General features: G+C 38.0%; 1 protein-coding gene across 2 annotated transcripts; it reads right to left on the bottom strand.

Annotated features, from left to right (window-relative positions):
- Positions 1-1,667: 1,667 nt before the first annotated feature.
- Positions 1,668-24,251, bottom strand: LOC113051416 (ubiquitin carboxyl-terminal hydrolase CYLD-like). Of its 2 annotated transcripts, XM_026215157.1 has the most exons (17): positions 23,893-24,251; positions 16,183-16,798; positions 15,582-15,887; positions 12,966-13,071; positions 11,864-11,956; positions 10,671-10,787; positions 7,962-8,353; positions 7,414-7,579; positions 6,409-6,550; positions 5,848-5,970; positions 5,655-5,746; positions 4,914-4,980; positions 4,682-4,814; positions 4,040-4,148; positions 3,745-3,863; positions 3,325-3,541; positions 1,668-3,238 (listed from the first exon to the last, which is right to left on the bottom strand). In XM_026215157.1, the coding sequence occupies exons 2-17, from the start codon at positions 16,672-16,674 to the stop codon at positions 3,054-3,056; spliced, it is 2,859 nt and encodes a 952-aa protein (XP_026070942.1). In that variant the 5' UTR covers positions 16,675-16,798; positions 23,893-24,251; the 3' UTR covers positions 1,668-3,053. The 2 variants fall into 2 exon arrangements, with proteins under 2 accessions (XP_026070942.1, XP_026070943.1); XM_026215158.1 differs by lacking the exon at positions 10,671-10,787 and having other exon boundaries at positions 23,893-24,250.
- Between the last annotated feature and the right edge of the window lie 97 nt (positions 24,252-24,348).

Below are 24,348 nucleotides of genomic sequence, written 5' to 3' on the forward strand. Positions count from 1 at the left end.
TGTGTGTACAAAGTATGTAGCCATCCACATAGCAAAAGCACACAAGTCGTTACATTCCTGAACACTCATCGGTAAAGCTCTGACAACAGCAGATCTTCTGTTTATCAGAATCAAAGTAGACAGAGAAGGAATCCATATGCTTCGATTTTATTTGACATTCAACCCCTGAGGCTATCGTGAGAATGGCAGTACTGTTCTCCATCTGGTCAGGTAGTGCCAACACAGGAGAAATGTGCACGTGGCACACAGCAGCATAAAGCTACATGAGAGCATTGTGTGCCAGCTGTTGTGATGACAAATACTAGCCTGATAATTGTGCAGTACACAGCTGTGAATTTTGTTGGGGAGAAACATATTTGGATTTTTTTGTTACCATTATTTAACATGGTGAATATAAAAAATAAAAAAATGGTGAAGAAATAACTAGTAAAATTCACAAATAATTACAAAGTAATGGCAAGTAACACACAAGTTAAGAAATGTTGATGTAGAAACACTGAAATAATATCTTCTATCAAATATACTATAATAATCACTTTTATTTACAACTTTGAATTTTTTTTTTATTATTTATTATTATTTGACAATAAACAATACTTATACAGCATTTATTAATCTTAATGATCATTAATCTCAGCATTTATTAATACATTTTTAAGAATTGTATTAACATTAAATAAGTTTAATAAAACTTTTATCTCATTGTTAGTTCATGTAAATTAATGCATTAATAATTATTGTTATCAAATAAGACCTTATTATAAAGTGTTACCCATAATTTATAAAGCACCAACAGACCTATTATGAGAATCCAGATGTACAGTGGACAATCAACGCTTTGGGAAATTTGATAGCATTTTATTTAACTGTGCCCTTCTTACAAATGTTTTGTATGTATTATAGTAATAGGAGTAAATTACCCATTACAGTAACTAACACTAAAGCAAATCATACACCTAAAGCCACGATAACTACATGTAGTTTATTGATATTACTCATCTACTGGTACAATTGAACATGTAATGACCGTGACCATATGAGGTCATCAGGGGCCGAAGCATGTGTGTCTGTGTGTTTGTGTCTTTAGCTTTTGAGCTTTCACTACAGATCAGCCCCATCTGTGCAGCCGTGGTGTGTTTGCGTCCGAGACCACATCATGCCCTGACCGTGACACCATGTTAATGGGATCCACACAGGTGACAGGTGAAAGCAGCACCGCTGGCAGATGACAAATCCCCACACAAACACTCCCAGACTTATGACAACACCGAAGGCATGGACATCCAAACACACCTCACCCGTCTGCCTGCTGAAGACTGTCTAGAAACACACACACACACACGCACACACACGTGGCAGATGAAACCTGCTGGCATCAAAGCACAAATGTTGCACACATCTCAGTGACATGCGAAGACAGAGATTTTCACAGCTTGGTGGCACATCTGTCAACTTTCCAAGGTAAATATTCACTTTACACACACACACACGCTCACAAACTACACTCCTTCCTCTTGCTTGTCTTCACTTCTATTTAAAAAAACAAACACATTTTAACAAACAATCCCAAATGAGCAAATCAAAAGCAGTGCAGCCATTACCACAAAAGCTGTTTTCAAAATGGCATTTTAATTTAGTTAACATTTAAGAGAACAGCACTGATATAATAAAGTCCACCATGGCTTTATTTTACACAAGTACACCAGTCGTCATTCTTTCTACCATTACAGGAAGAATCTCTCCCATAATGTACAGTTACATCAGCAGAGATTACAAAACGATCCCAATGCAAGTTTCTTTTCATAACTCTTTAGTTTAAACCAGGATGAGTAAACAATCTGATAACCCATAGCAAAACTGTGCACAGTACATCAAACCAGTATCTCGATGAACAGCGTTACTGCAAATGAGCCATCAGCACTGCAGTATAGCATGAGACAGCTCTTGCCCATTCAGCCTCAGCCGTGAACACTCAAACCAGAGCACATCATATACAAACAGGAACTAGAATAAGTTCTTTATTATAGGAACACGTCCTTGACTGCAAAACAGTAACCTTTGGAATATCATAATATTAGCATAATACTTGCAAAACCGGGCTTGTATATATAGGAAGTCATTTACGACTTTGAAAACGTGGCCTGGGGAGTTGCTAGTACTTTTGCAATATTTAAAATAACGTAATATCCATATTTATTAAAAAATATATATAAAATATAATGAAATGAAATAATTCCTATTTTAACAAGAAAAAGCTCAATTATATTATTCTTCATGTCCAAAAAAAAAAAAAAAAAACCTGTGCTTAATCATCTCATTCTTCTGTCTTGATCTGGAACCAGTGCATGGCAGTCAAGGGCTCTGCTGTATGCGAACACACCAGACAAGAGACTTCACAGCAAAATACAAGGCAAAAACAGGGACTACACACAGTGCGTCTGAACTATGATTAATGCTGGACGCTGCAGTGCATTAAAATGGGTTGTTGATGAGTGGAGGCATTGAGACAGGACCGAAACTATTTGTTTTGGTCATTCATCCAAGGTTTCATTTACAGGGGTAGAATGTGTTGCTGTTCGGAGGGGTCAGTTGTGGCGGTACGGAGCGAATTTGAAGCCCTCAGGTGAGTGAGCATCTGCGAAACACCTGAGGGCTGGAAAGATTGCGAAATTCTCTCCGTACAAAACACCGCTCCGAACACTCAAGAGCTTGAGCTGAGCCAAAGACGGCACAAATCAGAGAAAACAACAACAACACGTCAACAAACACATATGCTCTCACACAGTGCAAATAGGCTTTTTTGTTCGTTCTCTTGATCTCGCCTTCACTCTCATAACCGTGTTTCCCCTGCAGTATGTACAGAGAGATGCAGAAGAGAGCATGAGGTAACTGGATGTGGGATATTCAATCTCAAGTCTGTCTTCTTGGGCACTTTTCTTCTTCCTCCTCCTCTCCTCACTACAGCCTCTTTCCTCTGTTCCCTTGTTCCCTCATCTCTCTCCTTCTCTGCCAGTCCCTTTCCTACCTTTCCGTCCTTCTTTATTCCTCCATCTCTATTTATAGAGGCTCATGGTGGGACTCTGGTACATGCACATATAGGCGTCACAGAGAAGTCTGCGTGCATAGCCCTGGATGTTCTTGGGGTCCAGTGCGTGGAGTTCCTCGGGGGTCATCTTCAGGTAGGCCCCTACTTCAGGGCATGGGGAAACCTGTGGGATGTTAAATCCGTTCTGACCACCTGCCACCAAAAACAGAGTTTTGTGAGTTTTATAACATTTATATTGGATTATATAGAAATGATATTAGATAAAGCGTCCTCTGTACCGTCTCGGTCAGCCATACTATCGAAGAATAGCCAGGCCGAGTCTGCGGATCCGTATTTGACAAAGGCGACATAGTGGCTCGTCTCGATGCAAAGCACGGCAAACAGCTCCATCTGCTGGTGAGGGTAAGATCCCTGTCTCCAAACTGACTCGTGTAGCTCTTTAGAGACAGATAACTTAACATACCGATGAGATTTACGCCGTGGGTGCAGATGTACCTAAAGTGCAGGAAGTGAACATATATGTAAGGACAGATATACAGAAAAAAACATGTGCACATACATTTGCATAATAATGTATATTTAACCACTGAAAGGAACTACTATAGATAAGAATGTTTCAGCATTATTCATTTGGAAATGTCTCCATCTAGTGGTTATGAACTGTACTGTCAGAGAAGTGCAAGAAAAGAGCATGTTACCTGTGTGTTGCACTTCTCGCAGTATTGCTTGATCTTTCCCGGCGTGATGTCACAATCTTCATAGCACTCTCTGCATTCGTAAAGAGCTAAGCCACCACAAATCCGACATTCTCTAGGAGCTGACAAAAACAGTGATATCATTTTCCTTTAAACACAGGAAAAAATTAAGCACAGCCAGAATGATGCATATTATAATAATATTAGTTCTTTATCTCAAACACAGATGCATTACTTTGGTATGTGGAATGTTATTCTAATAACAGCACAAATTAAATCAGTTACTGAACTGACTCACTGTCATCTAATAGATCTGTGATGTCAAGCTCCAGAGAGGGGAAGATCTTATTAAACATCTTAAAGTCCTTCCCAAAGCGTGGCATCTGAATTATAAGGCAAGAAGGGGCCTGGACGGGAAACAAACAGACAAGAACATGTCGGTACACTTCATTTGTCCTTACACCTCGCTAACCAACATATCTGGATGTGTAAAATCTCTAAATATATCTTTTCAATCTCTTGTAATTCTCATGTCCTTTTTTTCTATGTGCTTATTTAGGATACATGAAAAGTTTCACTTTAGCGAGGATGCATTAAAATGATCAGAGGTTACAGTAAAGACATTTAAGTTATTACAAAAGGTTTCTGTAAAAAAATGCCGTTATTTTATACGTACTATTCAAATAATCTAAATTATAATTTCATGATTTTACTATATTTTGAATTTTAAAAAAACCTTGCAAACTCGACGAGCAACCCCAAATATCTACATACGAAAAGAAAAAAAAAGATTTTAAATATATATATTTTTTATATATATATAGTAATATTAAAGAATATGTAAAGAACAATAAAATATTGAAGTGAAAGGGGCCTCTCCAATAATTATAAATTATGTTGTTTACAGAGGAAAGATCCAGACAATGCCTTGTGTACACACCTCTGCAAATTTGAGATCACTGTTGATGAAGGACCACTCCAGAAGTTGCTGGCTGGTTGGCACCAGCACTTTATCTTTCTTATCCATAAAGATTTGATAGAAGTAACAGTCCTGAACCTTCTGTCCTGCAGACCTGCAAACGATACAATCATGTTTTTACAAAGACAAAAACACCACTTTTTGATAATGGCTTCGTGGAGTTCCCGAGATTTGAAGAGTGTGAGAGGCGCACCGAAGTTTGAGAAGAGGGTCGACTCTCAGGATGTGATGAAACAGGATATTGAGGAACTCCTCTGGATCTAAACAGAAAGAAATTGAGAAAAACTGAGTGCAGTAAATGAGCATTCTTATAAAAGTTCATAACTTTATCTCTACCTATTTACTCTTCTTTTATTAAGAATTGAATGATCTCTGTGTCATAACAGGGCAGTGTGTGATAACTGTATAGAAATACAAAGTGAACATAATAGATGCCACCTGCGTTTCCATATGTTTGCAATATGTTCCCTAAAACAGCAGGATGTATTCGTGATAAAATATTCTTACAAGCTTTTATGAAGTAATTGAAAAAAAAAAAAAAAAAACATATTTGTTAAAAACCCTCCCAAACTACTTGTTATCAAAATAAAAGTTTCTGAGGGGATAGCATTTTCTCAAAAATCTAAGAACAAGTGATGACATAACAACAACAAATCTGACATAATTATATTCATGTCATACTGTGTGTGTAGCTGAAAATACTATTTCTTAATGTTTTCCAACCAGTCAATGATGTAAGCATTTCCTGTAAAAATCATATTGGTGCACCTCTAATAATGGATGTTCAACTCTTCTGTGTTGTTCCTCAAGGTCACAGACTCAAAAAAGCTCATTTGAGTTTCTCCCAGTGCCTGTCAGCTTCTGTTTACACCTCTAGAGGGCAGTATTTCTGTATCAATCCATTTCTTTTGACAGACACTGAGGCTAGTCTCACCTTTCTCTTCTGAAGTGAATCCTGACGCTGCCTCCACTTTCTCCAATATCCTCCTAAGTTTCATGATTTTAGTGGCGCACACGTAGCCATGTCTAACAAATGCACACAGATTAATAAAACATTACAGTCAGTTATGTCACAGAGAATGAGTGAAAGGGAACATTTGGATGAATGCTTATTCTGTGCCACTCACATTCGTAGTGGGTTGACTATTTCTGTGCGCAGTAAGTCTTGTGTCTCTTTGTAATATTCTACATCAGTCTTAGATCTTGGTCTCAGGAGCACCGTATCCAACACAGAACTAAAGGAGAAAAGACTGGCACACAGAATATTTTACAAATTGAACATTAAGAAATCATCTTTTAAATGGATTGCAGTAGTGTTAAACAAATGTAATTTCTGCACTTAACTCTGTGTTAACACTTGTGTGTGTGTGTGTGTGGGTGTGTTTTTGTGACATATCAGGACTCAACTCTGTATAATGACATGGGTATGACACAGGTATTACAAGGAGAGAGTGACTTATGAGGACATAACCCATGTCCCCATTTTTCAAAACGCTTATAAACCAAACAGAATTAGTTGTTTAGAGAAAGTAAAAATGTACAGAGTTTCCTGTGAGGGTTAGGGTTAGGTGTAGGGTTGGTGTAGGGCCATAGAATATACAGTTTGTACAGTACAAAAACCATTACACCTATGGGATGTCCCCACTTTTCACAAAAACAAACGTGTGTGTGTGTGTGTGTGTGCTCACCAGAACAGAGTAGAGTCCAGATAGCAGGAGTTGTAATGCCCTTGTATTCCTTTCTTTTTCCCCACCATCACCTCCAAACCATCATTTTCTGTCCGAGGAGGAGTGTTCTCACTAACTACTTCACTTAGGTAACCACCAAAAGCTGCAGGAAAACATTTTGATCTGTCATATCAATTAAGTCCAATGTAAGCTTCAGTGCACAGAAAAAAAAAGAAATAAAGTGTTCTTACGTCAACATGTTAAGATCTACTGTTAGATCTTGTTACACAAAATAAACTTGTACTTTTAATTTATAAAAAATATCAATTATGGAAACCATGGAAATTATTATTTATAATACATAATACTAATATGACATAATCCCTTCCTATTCTTGTCTGTCTGAAGTTTCATTCAAACTGCTTTGTCATGGTGACAAAAAAGATTCTAGAAAAGACCTGATACAACTAGAAGTGAAGCAGTTTACATGGAGCTAACTACACCTTCGTGTCTGCAGTGCAAACCAGTTCATCCACTTTAAAAAGTAAACCTAAAAAGAACTTTACAGATATATATATATTTTTTTTTTACAGAAACGAATGCTGGTTCATTTACTTCTACTTTTATGCCAAAAGTATATTTTCCTCCATGTTCCACTCCAGCTCACGGACAGGCTGTGTGATGAAATTATTGTCATCAGAAAAATCTGCTGTTGTCTGTACGCTCTCCATGTGCAGACCGACTTTTTTTTGTTTGTGTGGAGATCAAATGACATCATCATGTGTACTAGTGATCCGAGCTCTCAAAAAAAAAATAAAAAAAAATAAAAACAAAAGTGCATACTGTACTTTGCTCAATCAGAATGCATCTTTCTATGTTCAGTGTCATCAGAGTATATTTTTACAGGCTTGTGCTTCAATTATGCACTAGACAGAGCAGAACACAGAAAATTAAGCGTGCTAATGTAATGTAAGCTTTTTTTTTTTATAAGCATAGAAATATGGGTTCTGACAATTAAAGTCTTACCTATGGAGTTGCATCGTTCTATGGGGTTGGGTGAATGATGTAAGGATGGGAATCGTGAGTCAGGTCTGCAGCACTTCAGTTTGACAAACAGAGCTTTCTTTGGTGGACACGTAAAATAACGAATCCCTTTAAACGTTCCATCGGTGCAGCCCACACACTCCTCCTCCTAAACACACACAGAAGAAACATATAACAGAGTCATAACTCATAACAGCGTGTTTTTAAAAAAATGTTTTTGATCACTTATGCTCACCAAAGATGCATTTATTTGATAAAAAATGTTGTAAAAACAGTAATATTATGAAATACTATATTTATAATAAACCATTTTCATGATTCTTGATTATTTAAATCAGAAAACTATTGTAATTATGTAAAAGTCCATATTGTCCATATTTTGATCAATTTAATGCATCCTTGCTGAATAAAAGTATTAATATCTTAAGAAAAAAAACCCACTGACCACAAATGTTTAAATGGGAGTGTATTAATATTAACTTATAATATGGTTCCAGTACAGCAAACACACATAACATAACCCTACTGACCAGCTCTAGCCCAGCTAGCGGCTCTTGAAGTCCTGGAGGTAGACCAACCCAGCGGATGACCCCACACAGAGGTGGGTTCTCTTTAACCTCCACCAATGACCCGACCTCTAACCCCGGCTGGCTTTGTGTTGGCGACGGAGGCTTCTGGACAGGAGTGGTAGCAGGTGGCAGGACCTCTTGCTGCTCCCCCATCACTGAACCCGCGGACAGGGAGAGAGGGCCATGGCTCATGCTCCCACTGGGGCCAACTTTGTGGCTCAAGCTAAAGGGCAGGGAGTGGAACTTGTTATCATTGGACAGTGAGGGGGTTATGGGCGGAGCTCGAGAAGGGGACGAGCTTGGATTGAAGTCTGGGGGTGTGTCCGTCAGAGATTTGGCCGGGTCCTCGCCGACTATGAAGAAACAAAATCAAAGAAATAAGAGACTGAACCTAGAGGTCGTGATCACCAGATGATGCATCAGTGTGGAGGACCAGAAATTGTTTAACCAATATAAACTGATCAGCTGACATCATTATAAAATGGATTCAACAATAATGCTTAAAAATGGCATCTTCAACAATCATCTGTCATTAAGGAGATTTACATTTATATACTGCCGTTCAAAATTTTGGGGTACTTTTTAAACATTCACCATGATTGTATTTATTTGATAAAAAAGTACACATGTAATATTGTCAAATATTAAAGTAACATTTCTTACTAGCACTATGAACCCACCCCAAAAAAAATAAAAATAATTATATATATATATATATATATATATATATATATAGTATTAATAGAAAGAAAAAAAGCTTATATTTGAATTGGAAATTAGGGCCGGGACTCGATTTAAAAAAATTAATCTAATTAATTAGAGGCTTTGTAATTAATTAATCGAAATTAATCGCATTTTAATCGCATATAAATATTTGACCTGAGAACAGTGAGAAGTAATTTTTTTTCACATGGATTGATAGTATACCATTGAATAATGACTGAATACATAAGCTTAAGCAACAAAATATTGTTTATCTTGGTTCAACCAAGTCTAGCAGACCAGTACAATTTTTGCCATGAAGTGTAGCAATAGCATATTTAGAAACAATTTAGAAATAGTAAATTTCAGAAATTCAGGAAGCTTATAGGTGCTGGAACCTTCTGTAAAGTGTTTTTTAAGTAAAACACAATACTGTCAATCACATTCAGAACATTGGAAACACTGACTATTTAGAAAACATCTCTCTGTTGCTTCAGAGGCCATAACATACTCCAACTCTCAATAACCTTGGTCAAAACAATAAAGAGTTCAACATAAACTGTTGCACCAACAAAATAATACCTAGTTCAACATAAAGTGTAAAGTCCACGCTAGCTGCTATATGTTTTGCGTTGAGGTGATACTTGAGGCTTGATGTGCTGCTGCGGTGATATGCGAAGTTGCGAACGCCAGTTGGTGCTCCAGTATAATCGGTCCCACCGAAACTCATCCAGTGAGAACCGTTCCTCGGTGCAAAAATAAGTTATTAAAAATGCGGATTTTTTTTTCTGTAATTAATTAATCTTAGTTAACGCGTTATTTTTTGTGTAATTAATTAATCTCAATTAACGCGTTAAAGTCCCGGCCCTAATAGAAATCGTATATATTTTCATATATATTTTATTTTTATATAATTGTGTGTGTGTGTGTAGTCACTTTTGATCAATTTAATGCATCCTCGTTAAAAAGCAGCATAATAAAAATCTTGCTGACCCAACCTTTTGAACGGTAGTGTATACTAAAAAAGCTTATACACTGAAAGCTGATTAGTGGTAGCTATTTTCTCCTCACTGAAGCATTCTCCAACTCATGAAATATGAAGACACTGGAGAAACAATGGGCTACAAAAAGTCACCACTGGAAGAATGACAGCCTGGTGAAAGAGAATGAAAGCAGCACAGGCCACATGATATGAACCCCTTACTAATCACAGACCACACCTGCAATATTCTCCAACAGTGCATGTTAGTAAAGAGTGACATGAAATATGAAATAATTTCACAGATGAAAGCAATGTTATAAGGAGTACAGTCTGCTAATGTGTTCAGTGTCAAACATAAACACATTCAAACACATAATTACACAATGGATGTGTAATTCATATATACCAAGTACGCCTGATACCAAAATATAAAAGGCTTTTACAAATCATATACAAAACTGGCCATAACTTCTAAGCATTCTACGTGTGCTTCAATTAACAAATTAATGCAGTTTTCTTTAAAAAAAGAGATCACCAATACAAAATAAATAATTACTTCAACTGACTTCAACATGAGTAAATTAATTACTCATTACTCATAGTTATTGATTACTCATAACTTACTCATTGCCTTATAACTCCATTTAGTTGAAAAGTGAATGTGCAAACACAAATGACTGTAGCACAGAACATTCAGAACGACACCTGAGATGTTTGATTTCTGATCAATGATGTCATGCTATGAGGTCATGTGCCACTCAAGTCATAGTGAACCGGACTCCCATTAAAAGATCTCAGCAGCAAGTTGCCTTTTCAGATCACTGCTGATGCACTGATTAACATCTGATTACTTATTCATGCCAAGACTATTCAAAATAACTAAAGTTGAGTGTGGTCTAATCTTATGCTTGATACTAGCAGGAAGGCACCTTGCTGTTAAGATGTTTATTTTTAGAGTTTCCCAGTCTCCCCTCTGTATTCATTACCTTCATCTATGTACCATGTGCTTTTGGCTTTGGACTGGGCAGGGTGATCAACCGAACTGCCATTTAGCGTATAATAAAACTCAGACTTGCTCCTGCTGCCAGGCTGCAGGCCTAACCCTGAATAAGAGTTACGATAGGAAGACAGTAAACAGTGTGTATGTGTGTGTGTGTGTGTGTGTGTGTGTGAGAGAGAGAGAGAGAGAGAGAGGGAGGGGGAATACATGTGGGATTACATGTTCACCAACTCATTTTCTTGCTGAAATAACAAGTCTGGTGAAGAATTCACATAATCTACCAGGACAGAATTTACCAGGACACATTTAAACAAAACAGCAGCAAATGACATTAAAGCTAGTGAGAGTGAGACACAGAGTGTGCGAGAGACTCGGTCTGTCTGTCTTTAGTTTGTTAACTAAAGCATTTCTTTCAAACTGGTTTTAAAAACCATCGATTTTCATTATGTCAAGTAAATACAGATTCAATACTTTTAACAAGTGCATTTGATCTTTATTTTGGGTATCGCTAATAACACTGAAAAGAAGAGTCCAACAGATATATTTTTGTTGAAATGCTGTACAGTTATGTACAGTTTTAAATACAGTGTATAACTGGACATATACAGTCATTAACAAATTATGAAAAATGAGTTAATCACCATATGATGTATAATATAACACCAGCAATATATAAAGGACACGGCAGTGGTGAGTGTCTAGTTTATTTTCCAAGCAGACATACGGGTGGTTTTGCTAGCAACGTGCAACTGTTGCTCAAGCACCCAAAATCCTGCTTAGTGGATCTTTGCTAGTCACTGGGGTTTATGGCTAAAAGGTTAAATACTCAGAGGATACATCAAATTCACACAAACACAGTTAGTTACATTTTAAGTGAACATAAAGAGCAAAAAAACAAAAAAAAACTAATTAATAATAATAATTGCATTTGTATCAATAATATATTGGATGTGTATATTAGGATTGAAAGTGACATTATCTTAATATACCTACTGCTGTTTATGCTGTTTATGTTAATAAAACAACAAAAGAAAAAGAGATTCACTGCTCTTGACTGAATAACTTTTGTCATTGACCGTTTACTTTTTTCAATAATAATTTGAGATTATTGGTTTCTAAAATTGTGGGTGTTGTGAACTTATTTCCAGCAACTGTGTTTAGATATAAGAGGATTAATACCTTTACTCTTTGGTTTGCTCTGGCTAACAGGTTTGTCACTGCCGGCCCTGCAGGCAAAGACTTTGGGCAGCCTCTGGTCCTGCATGGAGTATTCTACAAACAAATCAATACACAAGGGTTTCAATACAAGTTTGTTGTTCAAAATCCATAATATTCTATTTCTTGCGTGGGCCAAAGGAAATTTTCTTTTTTCTTTTAAGCTTAAATGGACATTTCAAGGTTGCTGTATTGTCTAGATTTCTAACAAGTAAATTTCTAATACATTTTTATTAAACGTTTTTAGGTAAAACTTCCAACAAATATAACATGACACACGCATTTACTGTGACACAAAAATTCTAATAATTTGACGTATGATTTTGGTAATATCATAAACAGTATCACACATAAAGCAGCAGGTTACAGCCTGATGACCACATTTAAAGATTCTTTCGTTTCACTGATAAAATAAGGAAGAGAGGCAGCTTTAAGACATTTACAAAGACGAGACGTTTGGCCCACACACATACACATGCACACAAACAAACAAATCAATAAATAGAGGGAACAAAGAGATCCACACACTCCACTCACAAAAACAAGGCCTTTAGACAAAAGAGCTTCTGTTTCCTGCAAGTTAACATGACTCTCACACACACACACACACACACACACACACTAGAGCTCTTTGCTTTCAGACAACAAATATTTAGCCTACACCCTGACTTGAAGTCTAAAACACACAAAAGTGGCATATGCCCGTGGCACGGAAAGATTTTACTATTGCTAAAAAAATATTTACAAACTATGATCAGTAACTCAATGGAAAAGCAATTTATTTTAACTTTTTTTGACTGTGTATCATTTTTTACAAATCCAATCAATTTATATATATTTATAGAATTATAATTATTTTCTATTTTATAAAAACCTTACGTTTCCTATGATTTTTATCATCTTTTGTAACAACCAAGTTACTTGTACTTTGAATCGAATTTGCTAAAGCTCAATCTAGAAACAAACAGTGCAACTAACACCAGGTTTCAAGCAGTAATCACACTCAAAGACAGAACAAAATCTAATGCCCACATCTCACAAATACTTCTGAAGTGAGAGCCCTTACCTGGCATCACATCACAGATGGGGACCAGACGGGTGTGTTCAAGACTAGCAAAATTACACAGCTGTTTGCCGTCGATGTTCCCATCCCAGTCTCCAATGGGATTGTCCTGAGGGCGAGAGGTACAGCACCCTATTACTGCACCTGACCTAGATCATCTCCCAAATGCTTGCATCTACAACACTGTCATTTCCACTTCAGAATAAACACGTCCCAAACAGAGATTAGCTTTTCTCTATCTCCTAAAGGAAATCTTTGTTCTGACCCAGACAGGACCCATCTCACTAACTGAGAGCTGTAATTCTCTAATGGCTACGCTACACGACCTACACTATAATCAGAACGACCGATGTCTCTGAACTCTAAACCTACACCCTTTACATGCCAGAGCTCCACTGTTTTCATCTATTTCTAATGTATAGCCTACTTAGTGTATATTCAAATACAGTTCTAATAATTATTATAATACATGCATTAACTTACTAAGTAGACGAAAATATATTTGAAATCTAATCTATAAAACCTATTACTCAAAAGACAAAGAGCAAAAACTGTACTGTCCTGAAATACAAGTAAAACTCTTAAAAACCTAAACCTATCCGGATCTTCACTATTTAGATATCAGTGATAGCAAGTCCAGCTGAGCTCTGCTGAGAGGGCAGTGGGAGTTTAACAGAAGAGAGAGAAACAAAGAGTGAAAAGAGGAGGACAGTGGAATGGCATGTGTTGGTTGTGTCTTGTGTGAGCATTTGGCAGCACGCCATCATGGTGGTCACACAGAGCAAACTAAGCTGTCTGTCCTTCAATCTCACTGGAGGTGGACATCTCAACTATTTTGACCTACACTACCATTCAAAAGCTTAGGATTTTGACTCAAACTACCATTCAAAAGTTTGGGATTTTGACCTACACTACTATTCAAAAGTTTAGGATTTTGACCAACACTACTATTCAAAAGTTTGGGATTTTGACCTACACTACCATTCAAAAGTTTGGGATTTTGACTCACACTACTATTCAAAAGTTTGGGATTTTGACCTACACTACCATTCAAAAGTTTGGGATTTTGACCTACACTACTATTCAAAAGTTTGGGATTTTGACCTACACTACCACTCAAAAATTTGGGATTTTGACTCACACTACCATTCAAAAGTTTGGGATTTTGACTCACACTGCTATTCAAAAGTTTGGGATTTTGACTCACACTGCTATTCAAAAGTTTGGGATTTTGACCTACACTACTGTTCAAAAGTTTGGGATTTTGACTCACACTGCTATTCAAAAGTTTGGGATTTTGACCTACACTACTGTTCAAAAGTTTAGGATTTTTACCTACACTACCATTCAAAAGTTTGGGATTTTGACTCACATTACTATTCAAAAGTTTGGGATTTTGACCTACGCTACTATTCAAAAGTTTATGATTTTGACCTATGCTACTATTCAAAAGTTTAGGATTTTGACTCACACTACCATTCAAAAGTTTGGGATTTTGACTCACACTACCATTCAAAAGTTTGGGATTTTGACCCACACTACCATTCAAAAGTTTGGGATTTTGACCTACACTACCATTCAAAAGTTTGGGATTACCATTCAAAAGTTTGGGATTTTGACCAACACTACCATTCAAAAGTTTGGGATTTTGACTCACACTACCATTCAAAAGTTTGGGATTTTGACCTACACTACCATTCAAAAGTTTGGGATTACCATTCAAAAGTTTGGGATTTTGACCAACACTACCATTCAAAAGTTTGGGATTTTGACTCACACTACCATTCAAAAGTTTGGGATTTTGACCTACACTACCATTCAAAAGTTTGGGACTTTGACTCACATTACTATTCAAACACTACTATTCAAAAGTTTGGGACTTTGACCTACACTACCATTCAAAAGTTTGGGATTTAGACCTACACTACCATTGAAAAGTTTGGGATTTTGACCTACACTACTATTCAAAAGTTTGGGATTTAGACCTACACTACCATTGAAAAGTTTGGGATTTTGACCTACACTACCATTCAAAAGTTTGGGACTTTGACTCACACTACTATTCAAAAGTTTGGGATTTTGACCTACACTACCATTCAAAAGTTTGGGACTTTGACTCACACTACTATTCAAACACTACTATTCAAAAGTTTGGGATTTTGACCTACACTACAATTCAAAAGTTTAGGATTTTGACCTACACTACTATTCAAATGTTTGGGATTTAGACCTACACTACCATTGAAAAGTTTCGGATTTTGACCTCCACTACCATTCAAAAGTTTGGGATTTTAGCTCACACTAATATTCAAAAGGTTTTTTATGTTTTTAATGTTTTCTATTATAATATATTCTAAATTGCAATTTATTCATGTGATGACATATCTGTATTTAAAGCAGTCATTACTCCAGTCTTCAGTGTCATATGATCTTTCAGAAATCATTCTAATATGCTGATTCTTTTTTTATTTTATTCTCAGGATTCTTTGATGAATTTTAAAAGAACAGAACTCATTTGAAATATAAATCTTTCATGGATTATTAAACATCAAGAGCATGCAACTGTAACTTTGCAGCTAAAAACAGTTATTCACCAACTGAATGTTCTAATCGATTTACCATATCAACACCAACGTAGAATCCAAGACTCTCGTTGCCAGGCAGTAAGTCACAGAAAATAACCGTGCCCCGTTCTGGGCCGTCCCGCGTCTGCACCAACACTCGAGAGTTGATCTCCAGTGGCGGTCCTTCGCCTTCCACTTCTGGGTCATTATCCTCTAGCGTCACACGATCTACCTCCAGCTCATCATCTTCCCAGAGCTCAAGTTTATCCAGTGCAACAAAGACACCGCATTCATCTTCACAACGAAACAGCTGCTGACCCTGATAAGAGCCCTCGGTGAAACCTTGACCTCTGCCCTCCTCCTGAAAGACAGAAAAGGACATTACATACACCAACACAGATGTCAGAACTCACATAAATAACATCACGTGTCGTGTGTGCCATGAAAACAAAAGATATTGTTGATGTGTGATGACAGGTTTGAGACTGCTCTCCACCCACAAAAGCAGCCTACAGGCTTAAGTTATGTTCGTTCAAATCTCCCAGCTAAGCCTTGGAGATAAATGCAGCTTTGTTCTGTAATGGTCACATACTCAAGGATCAGGTGAACCCAAAACTAGACAAACAGCGTCAAAAAAGACAAACAGTGTTGCTCACCAGCAATTCAACACCAAACCAGATACCACTCAGTGCTCTGTCAGGTAGCAAAGCTCCTTTAAAGCGGACCACTCCAGGAAGGGGCTGGTCGCCGAACCTCAGCTGCACTCGAACTTTTGATCCACAGTTGATGTCGCGGGCCCTGTCCAGACGTGCTCTGTTGCACAGCAGGCTGTACCGCTCTTCACAGTTGGTGATGGGGAACAGCAGCTCTGCAAGCTTCTCCTCAAGCTCCATAACGTCCCGTTCATCTACGCTAACCACCACATTGGTCTGGTCCAAGATGCGTAGGCTGCGCTTACCCTTGCTGGGCGGGATTGTGCGACCCATGCTGTTGCGCTCCTGGCAGGCCTGGCCGAGGCTGCCACGTGGGATGCGCAGAGTCTTCTGGCCTGGCTTCTCCACTGTGCACTCCTTTACAACAATGTAGAAGTGCCAGTCTTCCCGGAAACTGCCTGCTGGCTTCTCCTGGCTCCATAGCGCAGAGCTCATGGCTGCATAGCAGGAGAGGGTTGAAGATGACAGGAACGCACGTCAACGATCAGTGGGTGACACTAGGAAGAGGGGGCTTCCATGACCTTTTCAATGGGATGGTGGACTGAATGGACAAAAAGAGCTGGAAAAAGAGAGAAATAGAATGTTTAAGTAACAGAGAGAGTATAAAGGTTTAAGAGCAAAGTTCTAGCTTTTGTTTGTCTAGTGTCTCATCTCATGTTTTTGTCACATTCTGCAACAGTGAAAGCCTGAGGCAGCTTAAGATCCCCTCCTACATAATATGGGGGGGGGGGAGTGAATATACGACAAACTTCATTTAAAAAATGAAATACTGGTATCACGTTAACAGAACATATTGTAATTAATTCAGTGCCAGTAACTATCCGGTTGACACTCCAGAATAATAGGTGGCAGCATTGCACATAACTACTGGTTGACACCTGCCGTTAAAAAACTCCGCGACACTAAACCATGTCAGAGGAGATGACAGACATAAGCGAGACACTCTAACGCATACCCAAAAAAGTTTGCTTGCCAGTGTGGGAGACTTTTTGGATTCTGATTATTTTTTTATTTTTATTTTTAAAGACAGGATGTCAAAGCCCCAGTATACTTCATACTTCAAGCAAAACTGAAGAAATAACATGTGTGACTTCATTTCTTACAAAATCAGGCAGAAAAACAAGTATCGTTTTGAGTTCCATTCAGGAATTCAAACCAGCTTGCCAAAGCAAACTTTCTGGATAAGTAACCTCCAGCTCTTATACAGCTGGTGTAATCTACAACTACCACTGGCCTGTGGCCATTATGTAATAGGTAGGTGTGCTTTGGGGCTCTGTCTTCTCTGACACAGAAATCTTCTCCATTTCTTCTGTTTCTACCGTACTACCTACTTCATTTCTACCGTAAATATATCAAAACTTAATTTTTGATTAGTAATAAGCACTGTTAAGAATTCGTTTGGACAACTTCAAAGGCTGTTTTCTCAGTATTTCGATTATTTTGCAGTTTGCACCCTCAGATTTCAGCTTTTCAAATAGTTGTATCTTCGCCAAATATTGTCCGATCCTGATAAACCATACATCAATGGAAAGCTAATTTGTTCAGCTTATTCAGATGATGTATAAATCTCAATTTCAATACTGAAATACCAGGCTGATTGACAGTTGCACTGATTTTGTCTCTTTTCCATTCAAGGAGATAAATAGGAGCTATACTTGCATTGCTGGAAATAGCTGTCTGGGGGTGTTACAATTACGGCTGCTGAGTAAACTGACTAGCCTTAAAGAGACTTTGGTACCCTTTGTGTTGCCATCTAAAATTACCAGCTCTGACCAATCTTTCCTGCTCCGTTCAAGGGAACTAGCAGTGACCCACTAGCATTTGCCATATTATTATCATAATTAGCAACTGCAAGGCCATGGCTGGGAACATTGTGCAAGGATGCATGCAGACTCCACTACTGCAGCTATGCCTAAACGAGGTTACAATTCAGGCACTTAACATGAGGTTAATGAATATGAGAACAGCTCAATATCAAAATGCTATCCAAACCAGAATAATATTGTTAAATTTTTATTTTATTTACATTTTTATTTTAATAATGTTCATATGATTTAAGTAAATCAAGCAAATAAAAACAGAATATGCCTTATGAAAACTATTTTCAATCTAATTTATGCAAATGAATAAACAGTGTAAAATGTAACACACCTAGTCAGAGCATTTTGAATGTGGTTCTTTTCTTAAGCAACACAAAGTCGTGGTAAACAGCAATGCATGAGTGAAGTGATCTGAATGGAAATTCCATGGTGTCAGACAATCAGACTGCTGCAGGACACTGAGATCTGTCTGCTTCAACCTCTTTATACACCACAAGACTTTAGCATTAACATTATACCTGAACCCATCTATGCTGGGGGTTTTTTCTCTGTAAAACTTTTTAGGAAAAATTCAACAACATATTTGAAATCATATTTTTAATCAGTGTGTCTGAACTGGTGGGTCGCAACCCAAAAATAGGTCGCACAACTTTTCTGACAGGGTTGCAGAGAGCAGGGGAAATTATTTATGCCCGCGTCAATTATTCCTTACATACACACGCAAACACATACATATTAGAGGTCGACCGATTAATCGTAACCAAATGTTGATTGCCGGAACTATCGGCAAAAATCCATGCTGATAGTTTTTCTGGGTTGCGTCCTTTACTGGAGTAGCTGAAGGCTCCACTATCATTACGGTAAATTCACAACAGGCATGGGCGTCAGTGCTTGACGGAGGGCGTGTCTTAAGCTTGGTGCTGACGTGATCTTCATAGTGACAACAGCCAATTACATTGGACCACAACTGGTTAGTGCCAGAGCTAGGCTATTTGTATAAGTCGATCTGATTGGCTGACGGCTCCATTGGAGCTTGAAAAGTTGAGAAAATAGGCTTGTTCGAGGCTTGTTCTGCCACTGGCTGATGAGTGGAGACGTCAAGTTGGACACTTTCTGCTCCCATTAGTGACGCTCTCGCAGTGTTTGCATACTCTATCACAGATGAAGTGAATCACATGCAATATTTGTCAAATACACAGACGTTTCAGAAACATTTTCATTAGCAACAGAAACACTTTTTATATACTGATTAATACAGCTCCATCTTTTCATCAAACCTTTACGAACACCTTGGCAATTAAATTGCCATTGGCTAGTAAATGTTTTTGTTTACTTGCCAGACTGATATTATATATATATATGTGTGTGTGTGTGTGTGTGTGTGTGTGTGTTCTATGCATCCCTGCCTCTGCTGAATTACTGCAAACCAGCTCTGAAGTCTGGTCTGAAATACACAATCTGATTGGAGTGCTTTGAAACGGTGAATCATTTCGCGACGTAATGGTTTAACCGATTCTGAGATTCAAAAAGCTTGTGTTCTTTACTCACTTTTTCTAACTAAAAGTACACTTTTAACATCAGTCTGATTTGACTAAAAGTACACTTTTAACATCAGTCTGTTAAGTATTTTTTAATGATAGAACTTTAGTAATTAGAATTTAAAAAAAAATGATATCCATGTTTGAATAGGTCAACCGATATATCGGTCGGCCGATATATCGGGCCAATGTTTGTCATTTTTTAATATATTGGCATCGGCCGATATCCGTGTTTAGTAGCGCCGATTTAAAGTCAGGCACGTTGGCAGGCAGCCCCGTGTTAGTGGAAAGTGCTGTTGCCTCTGCATGTGAAGCACCCCAAGCTAAAACTTTTGGAAGATTCAACAACAGTCCTGGGAGATAAAGGTAGTCAGAGAATTTCACTCTGTAAATGGGGTGGAGAAGTTGGTAGCTCTAAAACAAACACTGCAGCGTGACGTTACCAAAGTAAACTGTCTCTGACGTTACTCCGCCGCTCACAGACAGCACATGCTCAGAAAGACAGCTGTCCCGGAGCTGCCCAGAATGGTGAATGACATTTGTTCGGAGGCATGGTTTGATGCAGACAATAACAATTTTTCAATCCAATTCATTTGTATTTAGGGATGTAAATATAAGATAATTTCCATGATCGATTGTCTTTTAAATGAACGATCAATTAATAATCTTAATGCTGCAAAATGCGTCTGCAGCTGTATTATTATTATGTGCAAAAGCCACTTGGAAAAAAGCTTTCTCACCCGAATTAAAGGGGTTTTAGTCTGAATAAAATGCTAGTAGCAGGACTGTAAAATGAATAGATGTGATTATGATCATTTGATAAAATGAAGAGAGCGCGCCATAAGTTGGAGATCATTTTACTTTGTTGACTGTTTTGGGCCTTTCACACAGGTATGCGCGGCACTTGCAGCTTGCCGCTGGGTTCAGCGTTGCCCTTCAGATAGCCTGTTGTTCCTCCTTTCGGTCAGCAGCAAACATGTATCTGTCCCGTTGTAAGAAGCGAGCGATAGCGCTAGTCCTGCTGATGAGAATTAAGAGAGAAGCAAGGAAGAAGAGGCTGTGGGTACGACCTCAAACTTGTATCATACAGCTCAGGAAATTCTGACACACACAGTACTAGCCGTTCATCCATTTTGATTTCCGTGCTTGTTTGGATCCACCGATTCTATTGGTCGCGCTGGTAATCGTCACAGAGCGCAGTGGCAAAAGTTTAACTATTTTGAACTTTGACCACGGCGTGCGTGCAAGTACGCAAATGATGCGCACCGCGCAGCGCTGAACATACCACGTCCTGTGTGAAAGGCCCATTTCCCGTCAAGGTGATCGCTGAATGCGCCTCTTTAAATGGTTTCGTGGTGCTTGTTGTTGTATTTTAAAACGCAACTGCAATGTTTTCAAATGACACAGTAGTGGTGCAACGGATCATCTTTGATCCGTGATCCGTTCGGATCAATATCTTCGGTTATAACCTGTTTTATATATTAAATACTTGGTCAGTTTATTGATTTTGTTTGGTTAACTTTGGATACATTTTTTTATTTTAATACCGTGCAGTGCACAAAATTAAGATTCGAGAAATGATTCAAGTCAGTGCTCAATAAATGATGATAAGTTTAGAAATGTTGTGCATCCACTTATTTTTAGTGTGACATTTTAGCATGCAAATGAAGGGGAAAACTTCAAGATATCGGCCCTAAAAATCGGCAGCACACATCAGCCATCGGCTGACCCTGACCTCTAAACATCGGCATCGGCATTGGCTATAGAAAAACCCATATCGGTTGATCTCGAACTCATAGAAGTCCCTTTAACTGGACTGCTGGTGGTGCTTTTTTTGGTCTTTCAGTATTTCTGTAAAAAAAAACAAAAAAAACAATGGGGAAATCCAATAAACAAAATACTGATAAGATAATAATGATACAAATTTAACTAATAAGAACAATATAAAACACACTAAGGATTAATGAGCTGCTTGATTCATGAATATTAACCAGGTTGTATGCGTGTGCGCGTGTGTTGCTCGAACTGATTTGAGGAAATCAATATGGGGCGATAATAGGTGAGCGTCAGCAAATGAGATTGCCAATTGCACACTAGTTCTGCCTTCTACAGGAAAACCCGACAGTTCTGAAAAGCTGAAGAATTCCAAATGAATGCTGTTATTTTGAAAGGAAAATAGAACAAAGAATAGTGTTAACTTGTAGTGCGTCAATTCTCTCTCTCTATCTCTCTCTCTGCGTTTGTGTGACAAAGCGACGGCAAGTAGGGATGCACGATATTGGATTTTGGCCGATATTCGATATGCCGATATTTTCTAAATAATTTTGGCCGATGCCGATACCGATATCGATATATATACAAATATATACTGATATATTTACAAATATATACTGATATATTTAAACTTTAATTTTACTGAAGAGAAATCCATGTATCTCTTCTGTACTGATTCTACCATAAATTTATTATTTTACAAATGTAGACAGACATTCACATCTGAAAAACAGGTCAATTATTTCACTTGGAGAATATCGGTTTGGCTCATCGGCAGAAATATTCATATCGGCCGATACCGATAATGGTCATTTTAAGCTTTTATCGGCCGATACCGATGCTGTGCCGATATTATCGTGCATCCCTAACGGCAAGCGTCACACTAGAGTTTACGGTACGTCAAAAACAGGTGCGCTGCGAATCCATTGAGATGAACTGAAAAATAGCACAGATTGCTTGTTAATAAATAAAGTTCAACCCTAACATTTACTATTTAAAATACCAATAAAGTGGGTGTATTTTAGCATTGTTTTTTATTTATTTTTTAAACGTGTCTCAATATAACAGACAGTGCGACTACACTAAAAATGATGTCAAACAACAAGGCATCAAAAAAATTATAACGATAAATAAATGGGTGAAATTTTTATCTGTCATTAATTAGAAGCTTGCCAATAAGGACCAGTTGACACGTCCTTAACCTCAAAAATCATGCCCAAAACAACTCATGGTAAAACAAAATATTACCTGAAATGTGGATAAGCATGGGTTTGTGGCGACGATATGATGAAGTACTGTTTCCAACATTTTTCAAATGTCTTCTTTTGTATTCTACAGAAAAACGTAAGTCATGTATTTATGGAATTACATGGGGGTACCTTAACTTAATTTATGGGTGAACTGTGGCTTTAAGCAACATCACATGACAACCACTGACTTGGCTTAATGTCATGCTTCATCAATGACCACGAAATTACAATAACCTGCCGAACACACTTACATCAACACAGAGACTTAGCGACTGTTCGGTTTTTCCCCAGAAGCAGGGGAATTCACAGCAAATTAAACCTCACTCAGAGCTTCCTGTACGCACAATAATCGTGCACACATACCATTACTGCATAAGGACTAATATCAAGAATATAAGATAAGACAACAAATGCTTCCCTGCTTCACCTTTTCCTGACATTGCACGCCATTCTCCTTGCCATCCATAAAAAGGCCAACACAGTTTTGAAAACATAACTTTTCATTCTATGCATGCATTGTTTTCCAAGCTGGTAAATATTAGGGTTCTGGGCAAACAAATCAAGGGGGTTTCAAGCCAAACCTATTTGATTTTAGGCCGAAAAGGTTAGTTCAAGGAAGTCAATAATAACTGGACAAAGCAATTTTTTTTTTTTTCATTGCTTGGCTGTTATTTTAAAATCAATAATCTGAGCTGTGGAGCATATCATGACATTGTAAAATAGTGAATCACAGCTCTGAAAAATACTAAATCACTATGAGCTTTGAGCAACTATGTTTAAGTTGACTCAACATGACTGTCTTTCCTTCCACATCATCTATATTTTATTATTCTACAGACAGTGATCTGAGAAGAATATATAAAAAAAAAAACCTTGGAGAGCTGCGAACACCTGTAATATGATGTAATTTACCTGTACTACATTAGCATAGCAATATGAACAGGTTTTTAAAAGTGCAATCACTGTATTTATTATGTAATACACCAATGTAAACATCACATGAACGTTATGCACCTTCTCAGGACAGTGACTGCTGGGTCAAACGATACAGCAGATGGACAGGCCACACTAAACGCAAATTAACAGGTTCTGTTTTAGCTGTTATTCCTTGTCCTAGAGCTCGGTTTAGATATAATGTCATCGCTGGATAACGTTGTGTTGCCATGTATAATCATCAGTGGATCCTGTTACAGTTAACGTTACAGATCTAAGAGTCAGACTCTAGAGGTAAACATGTGACATCAGAACGAGATGATCAGACTCCTCTCTTACCTGACGTTTAAATATCCCGGTATTCACCCGTCTGTCTTCGATGCCATTTGGAAAGAAATTATTCCAGTGAAGATCTCGTGCCGCTGTTAGTGATGATGGTGTTTATGTGACATTGTCGGGTGGGCTTAGCTGAAGCCAGCGCTGGCTACACTCCGCATTACTACCGGTTAATGTAGCGACAGCCGCCTCCTCCGTGCAGTTTAATACCGCTGGCAAAAATCTCAGCGAGGCGTTGAGGAAAACACGAACAAATCCGGTAATATCGGTAGAGCCGAGACCGTTGTTTCATTTGAAATCAGTGTGAGTGTACTATTTACTGTGTAATTGTGACGGCTCAACCAGACATGCTACAGTAGTGGAGAGAAACTTGCTCTCCTATTGGCCGTTGAGTGACAGCTACAGCTCTGATTGGTCATTTCGGATGTCTTTTATTTCGCCCCGCCTCTTGGGGTTTTC

Source organism: Carassius auratus, chromosome 32 (assembly GCF_003368295.1).
Source record: "Carassius auratus strain Wakin chromosome 32, ASM336829v1, whole genome shotgun sequence".
NCBI classification, from domain to species: domain Eukaryota; kingdom Metazoa; phylum Chordata; class Actinopteri; order Cypriniformes; family Cyprinidae; genus Carassius; species Carassius auratus.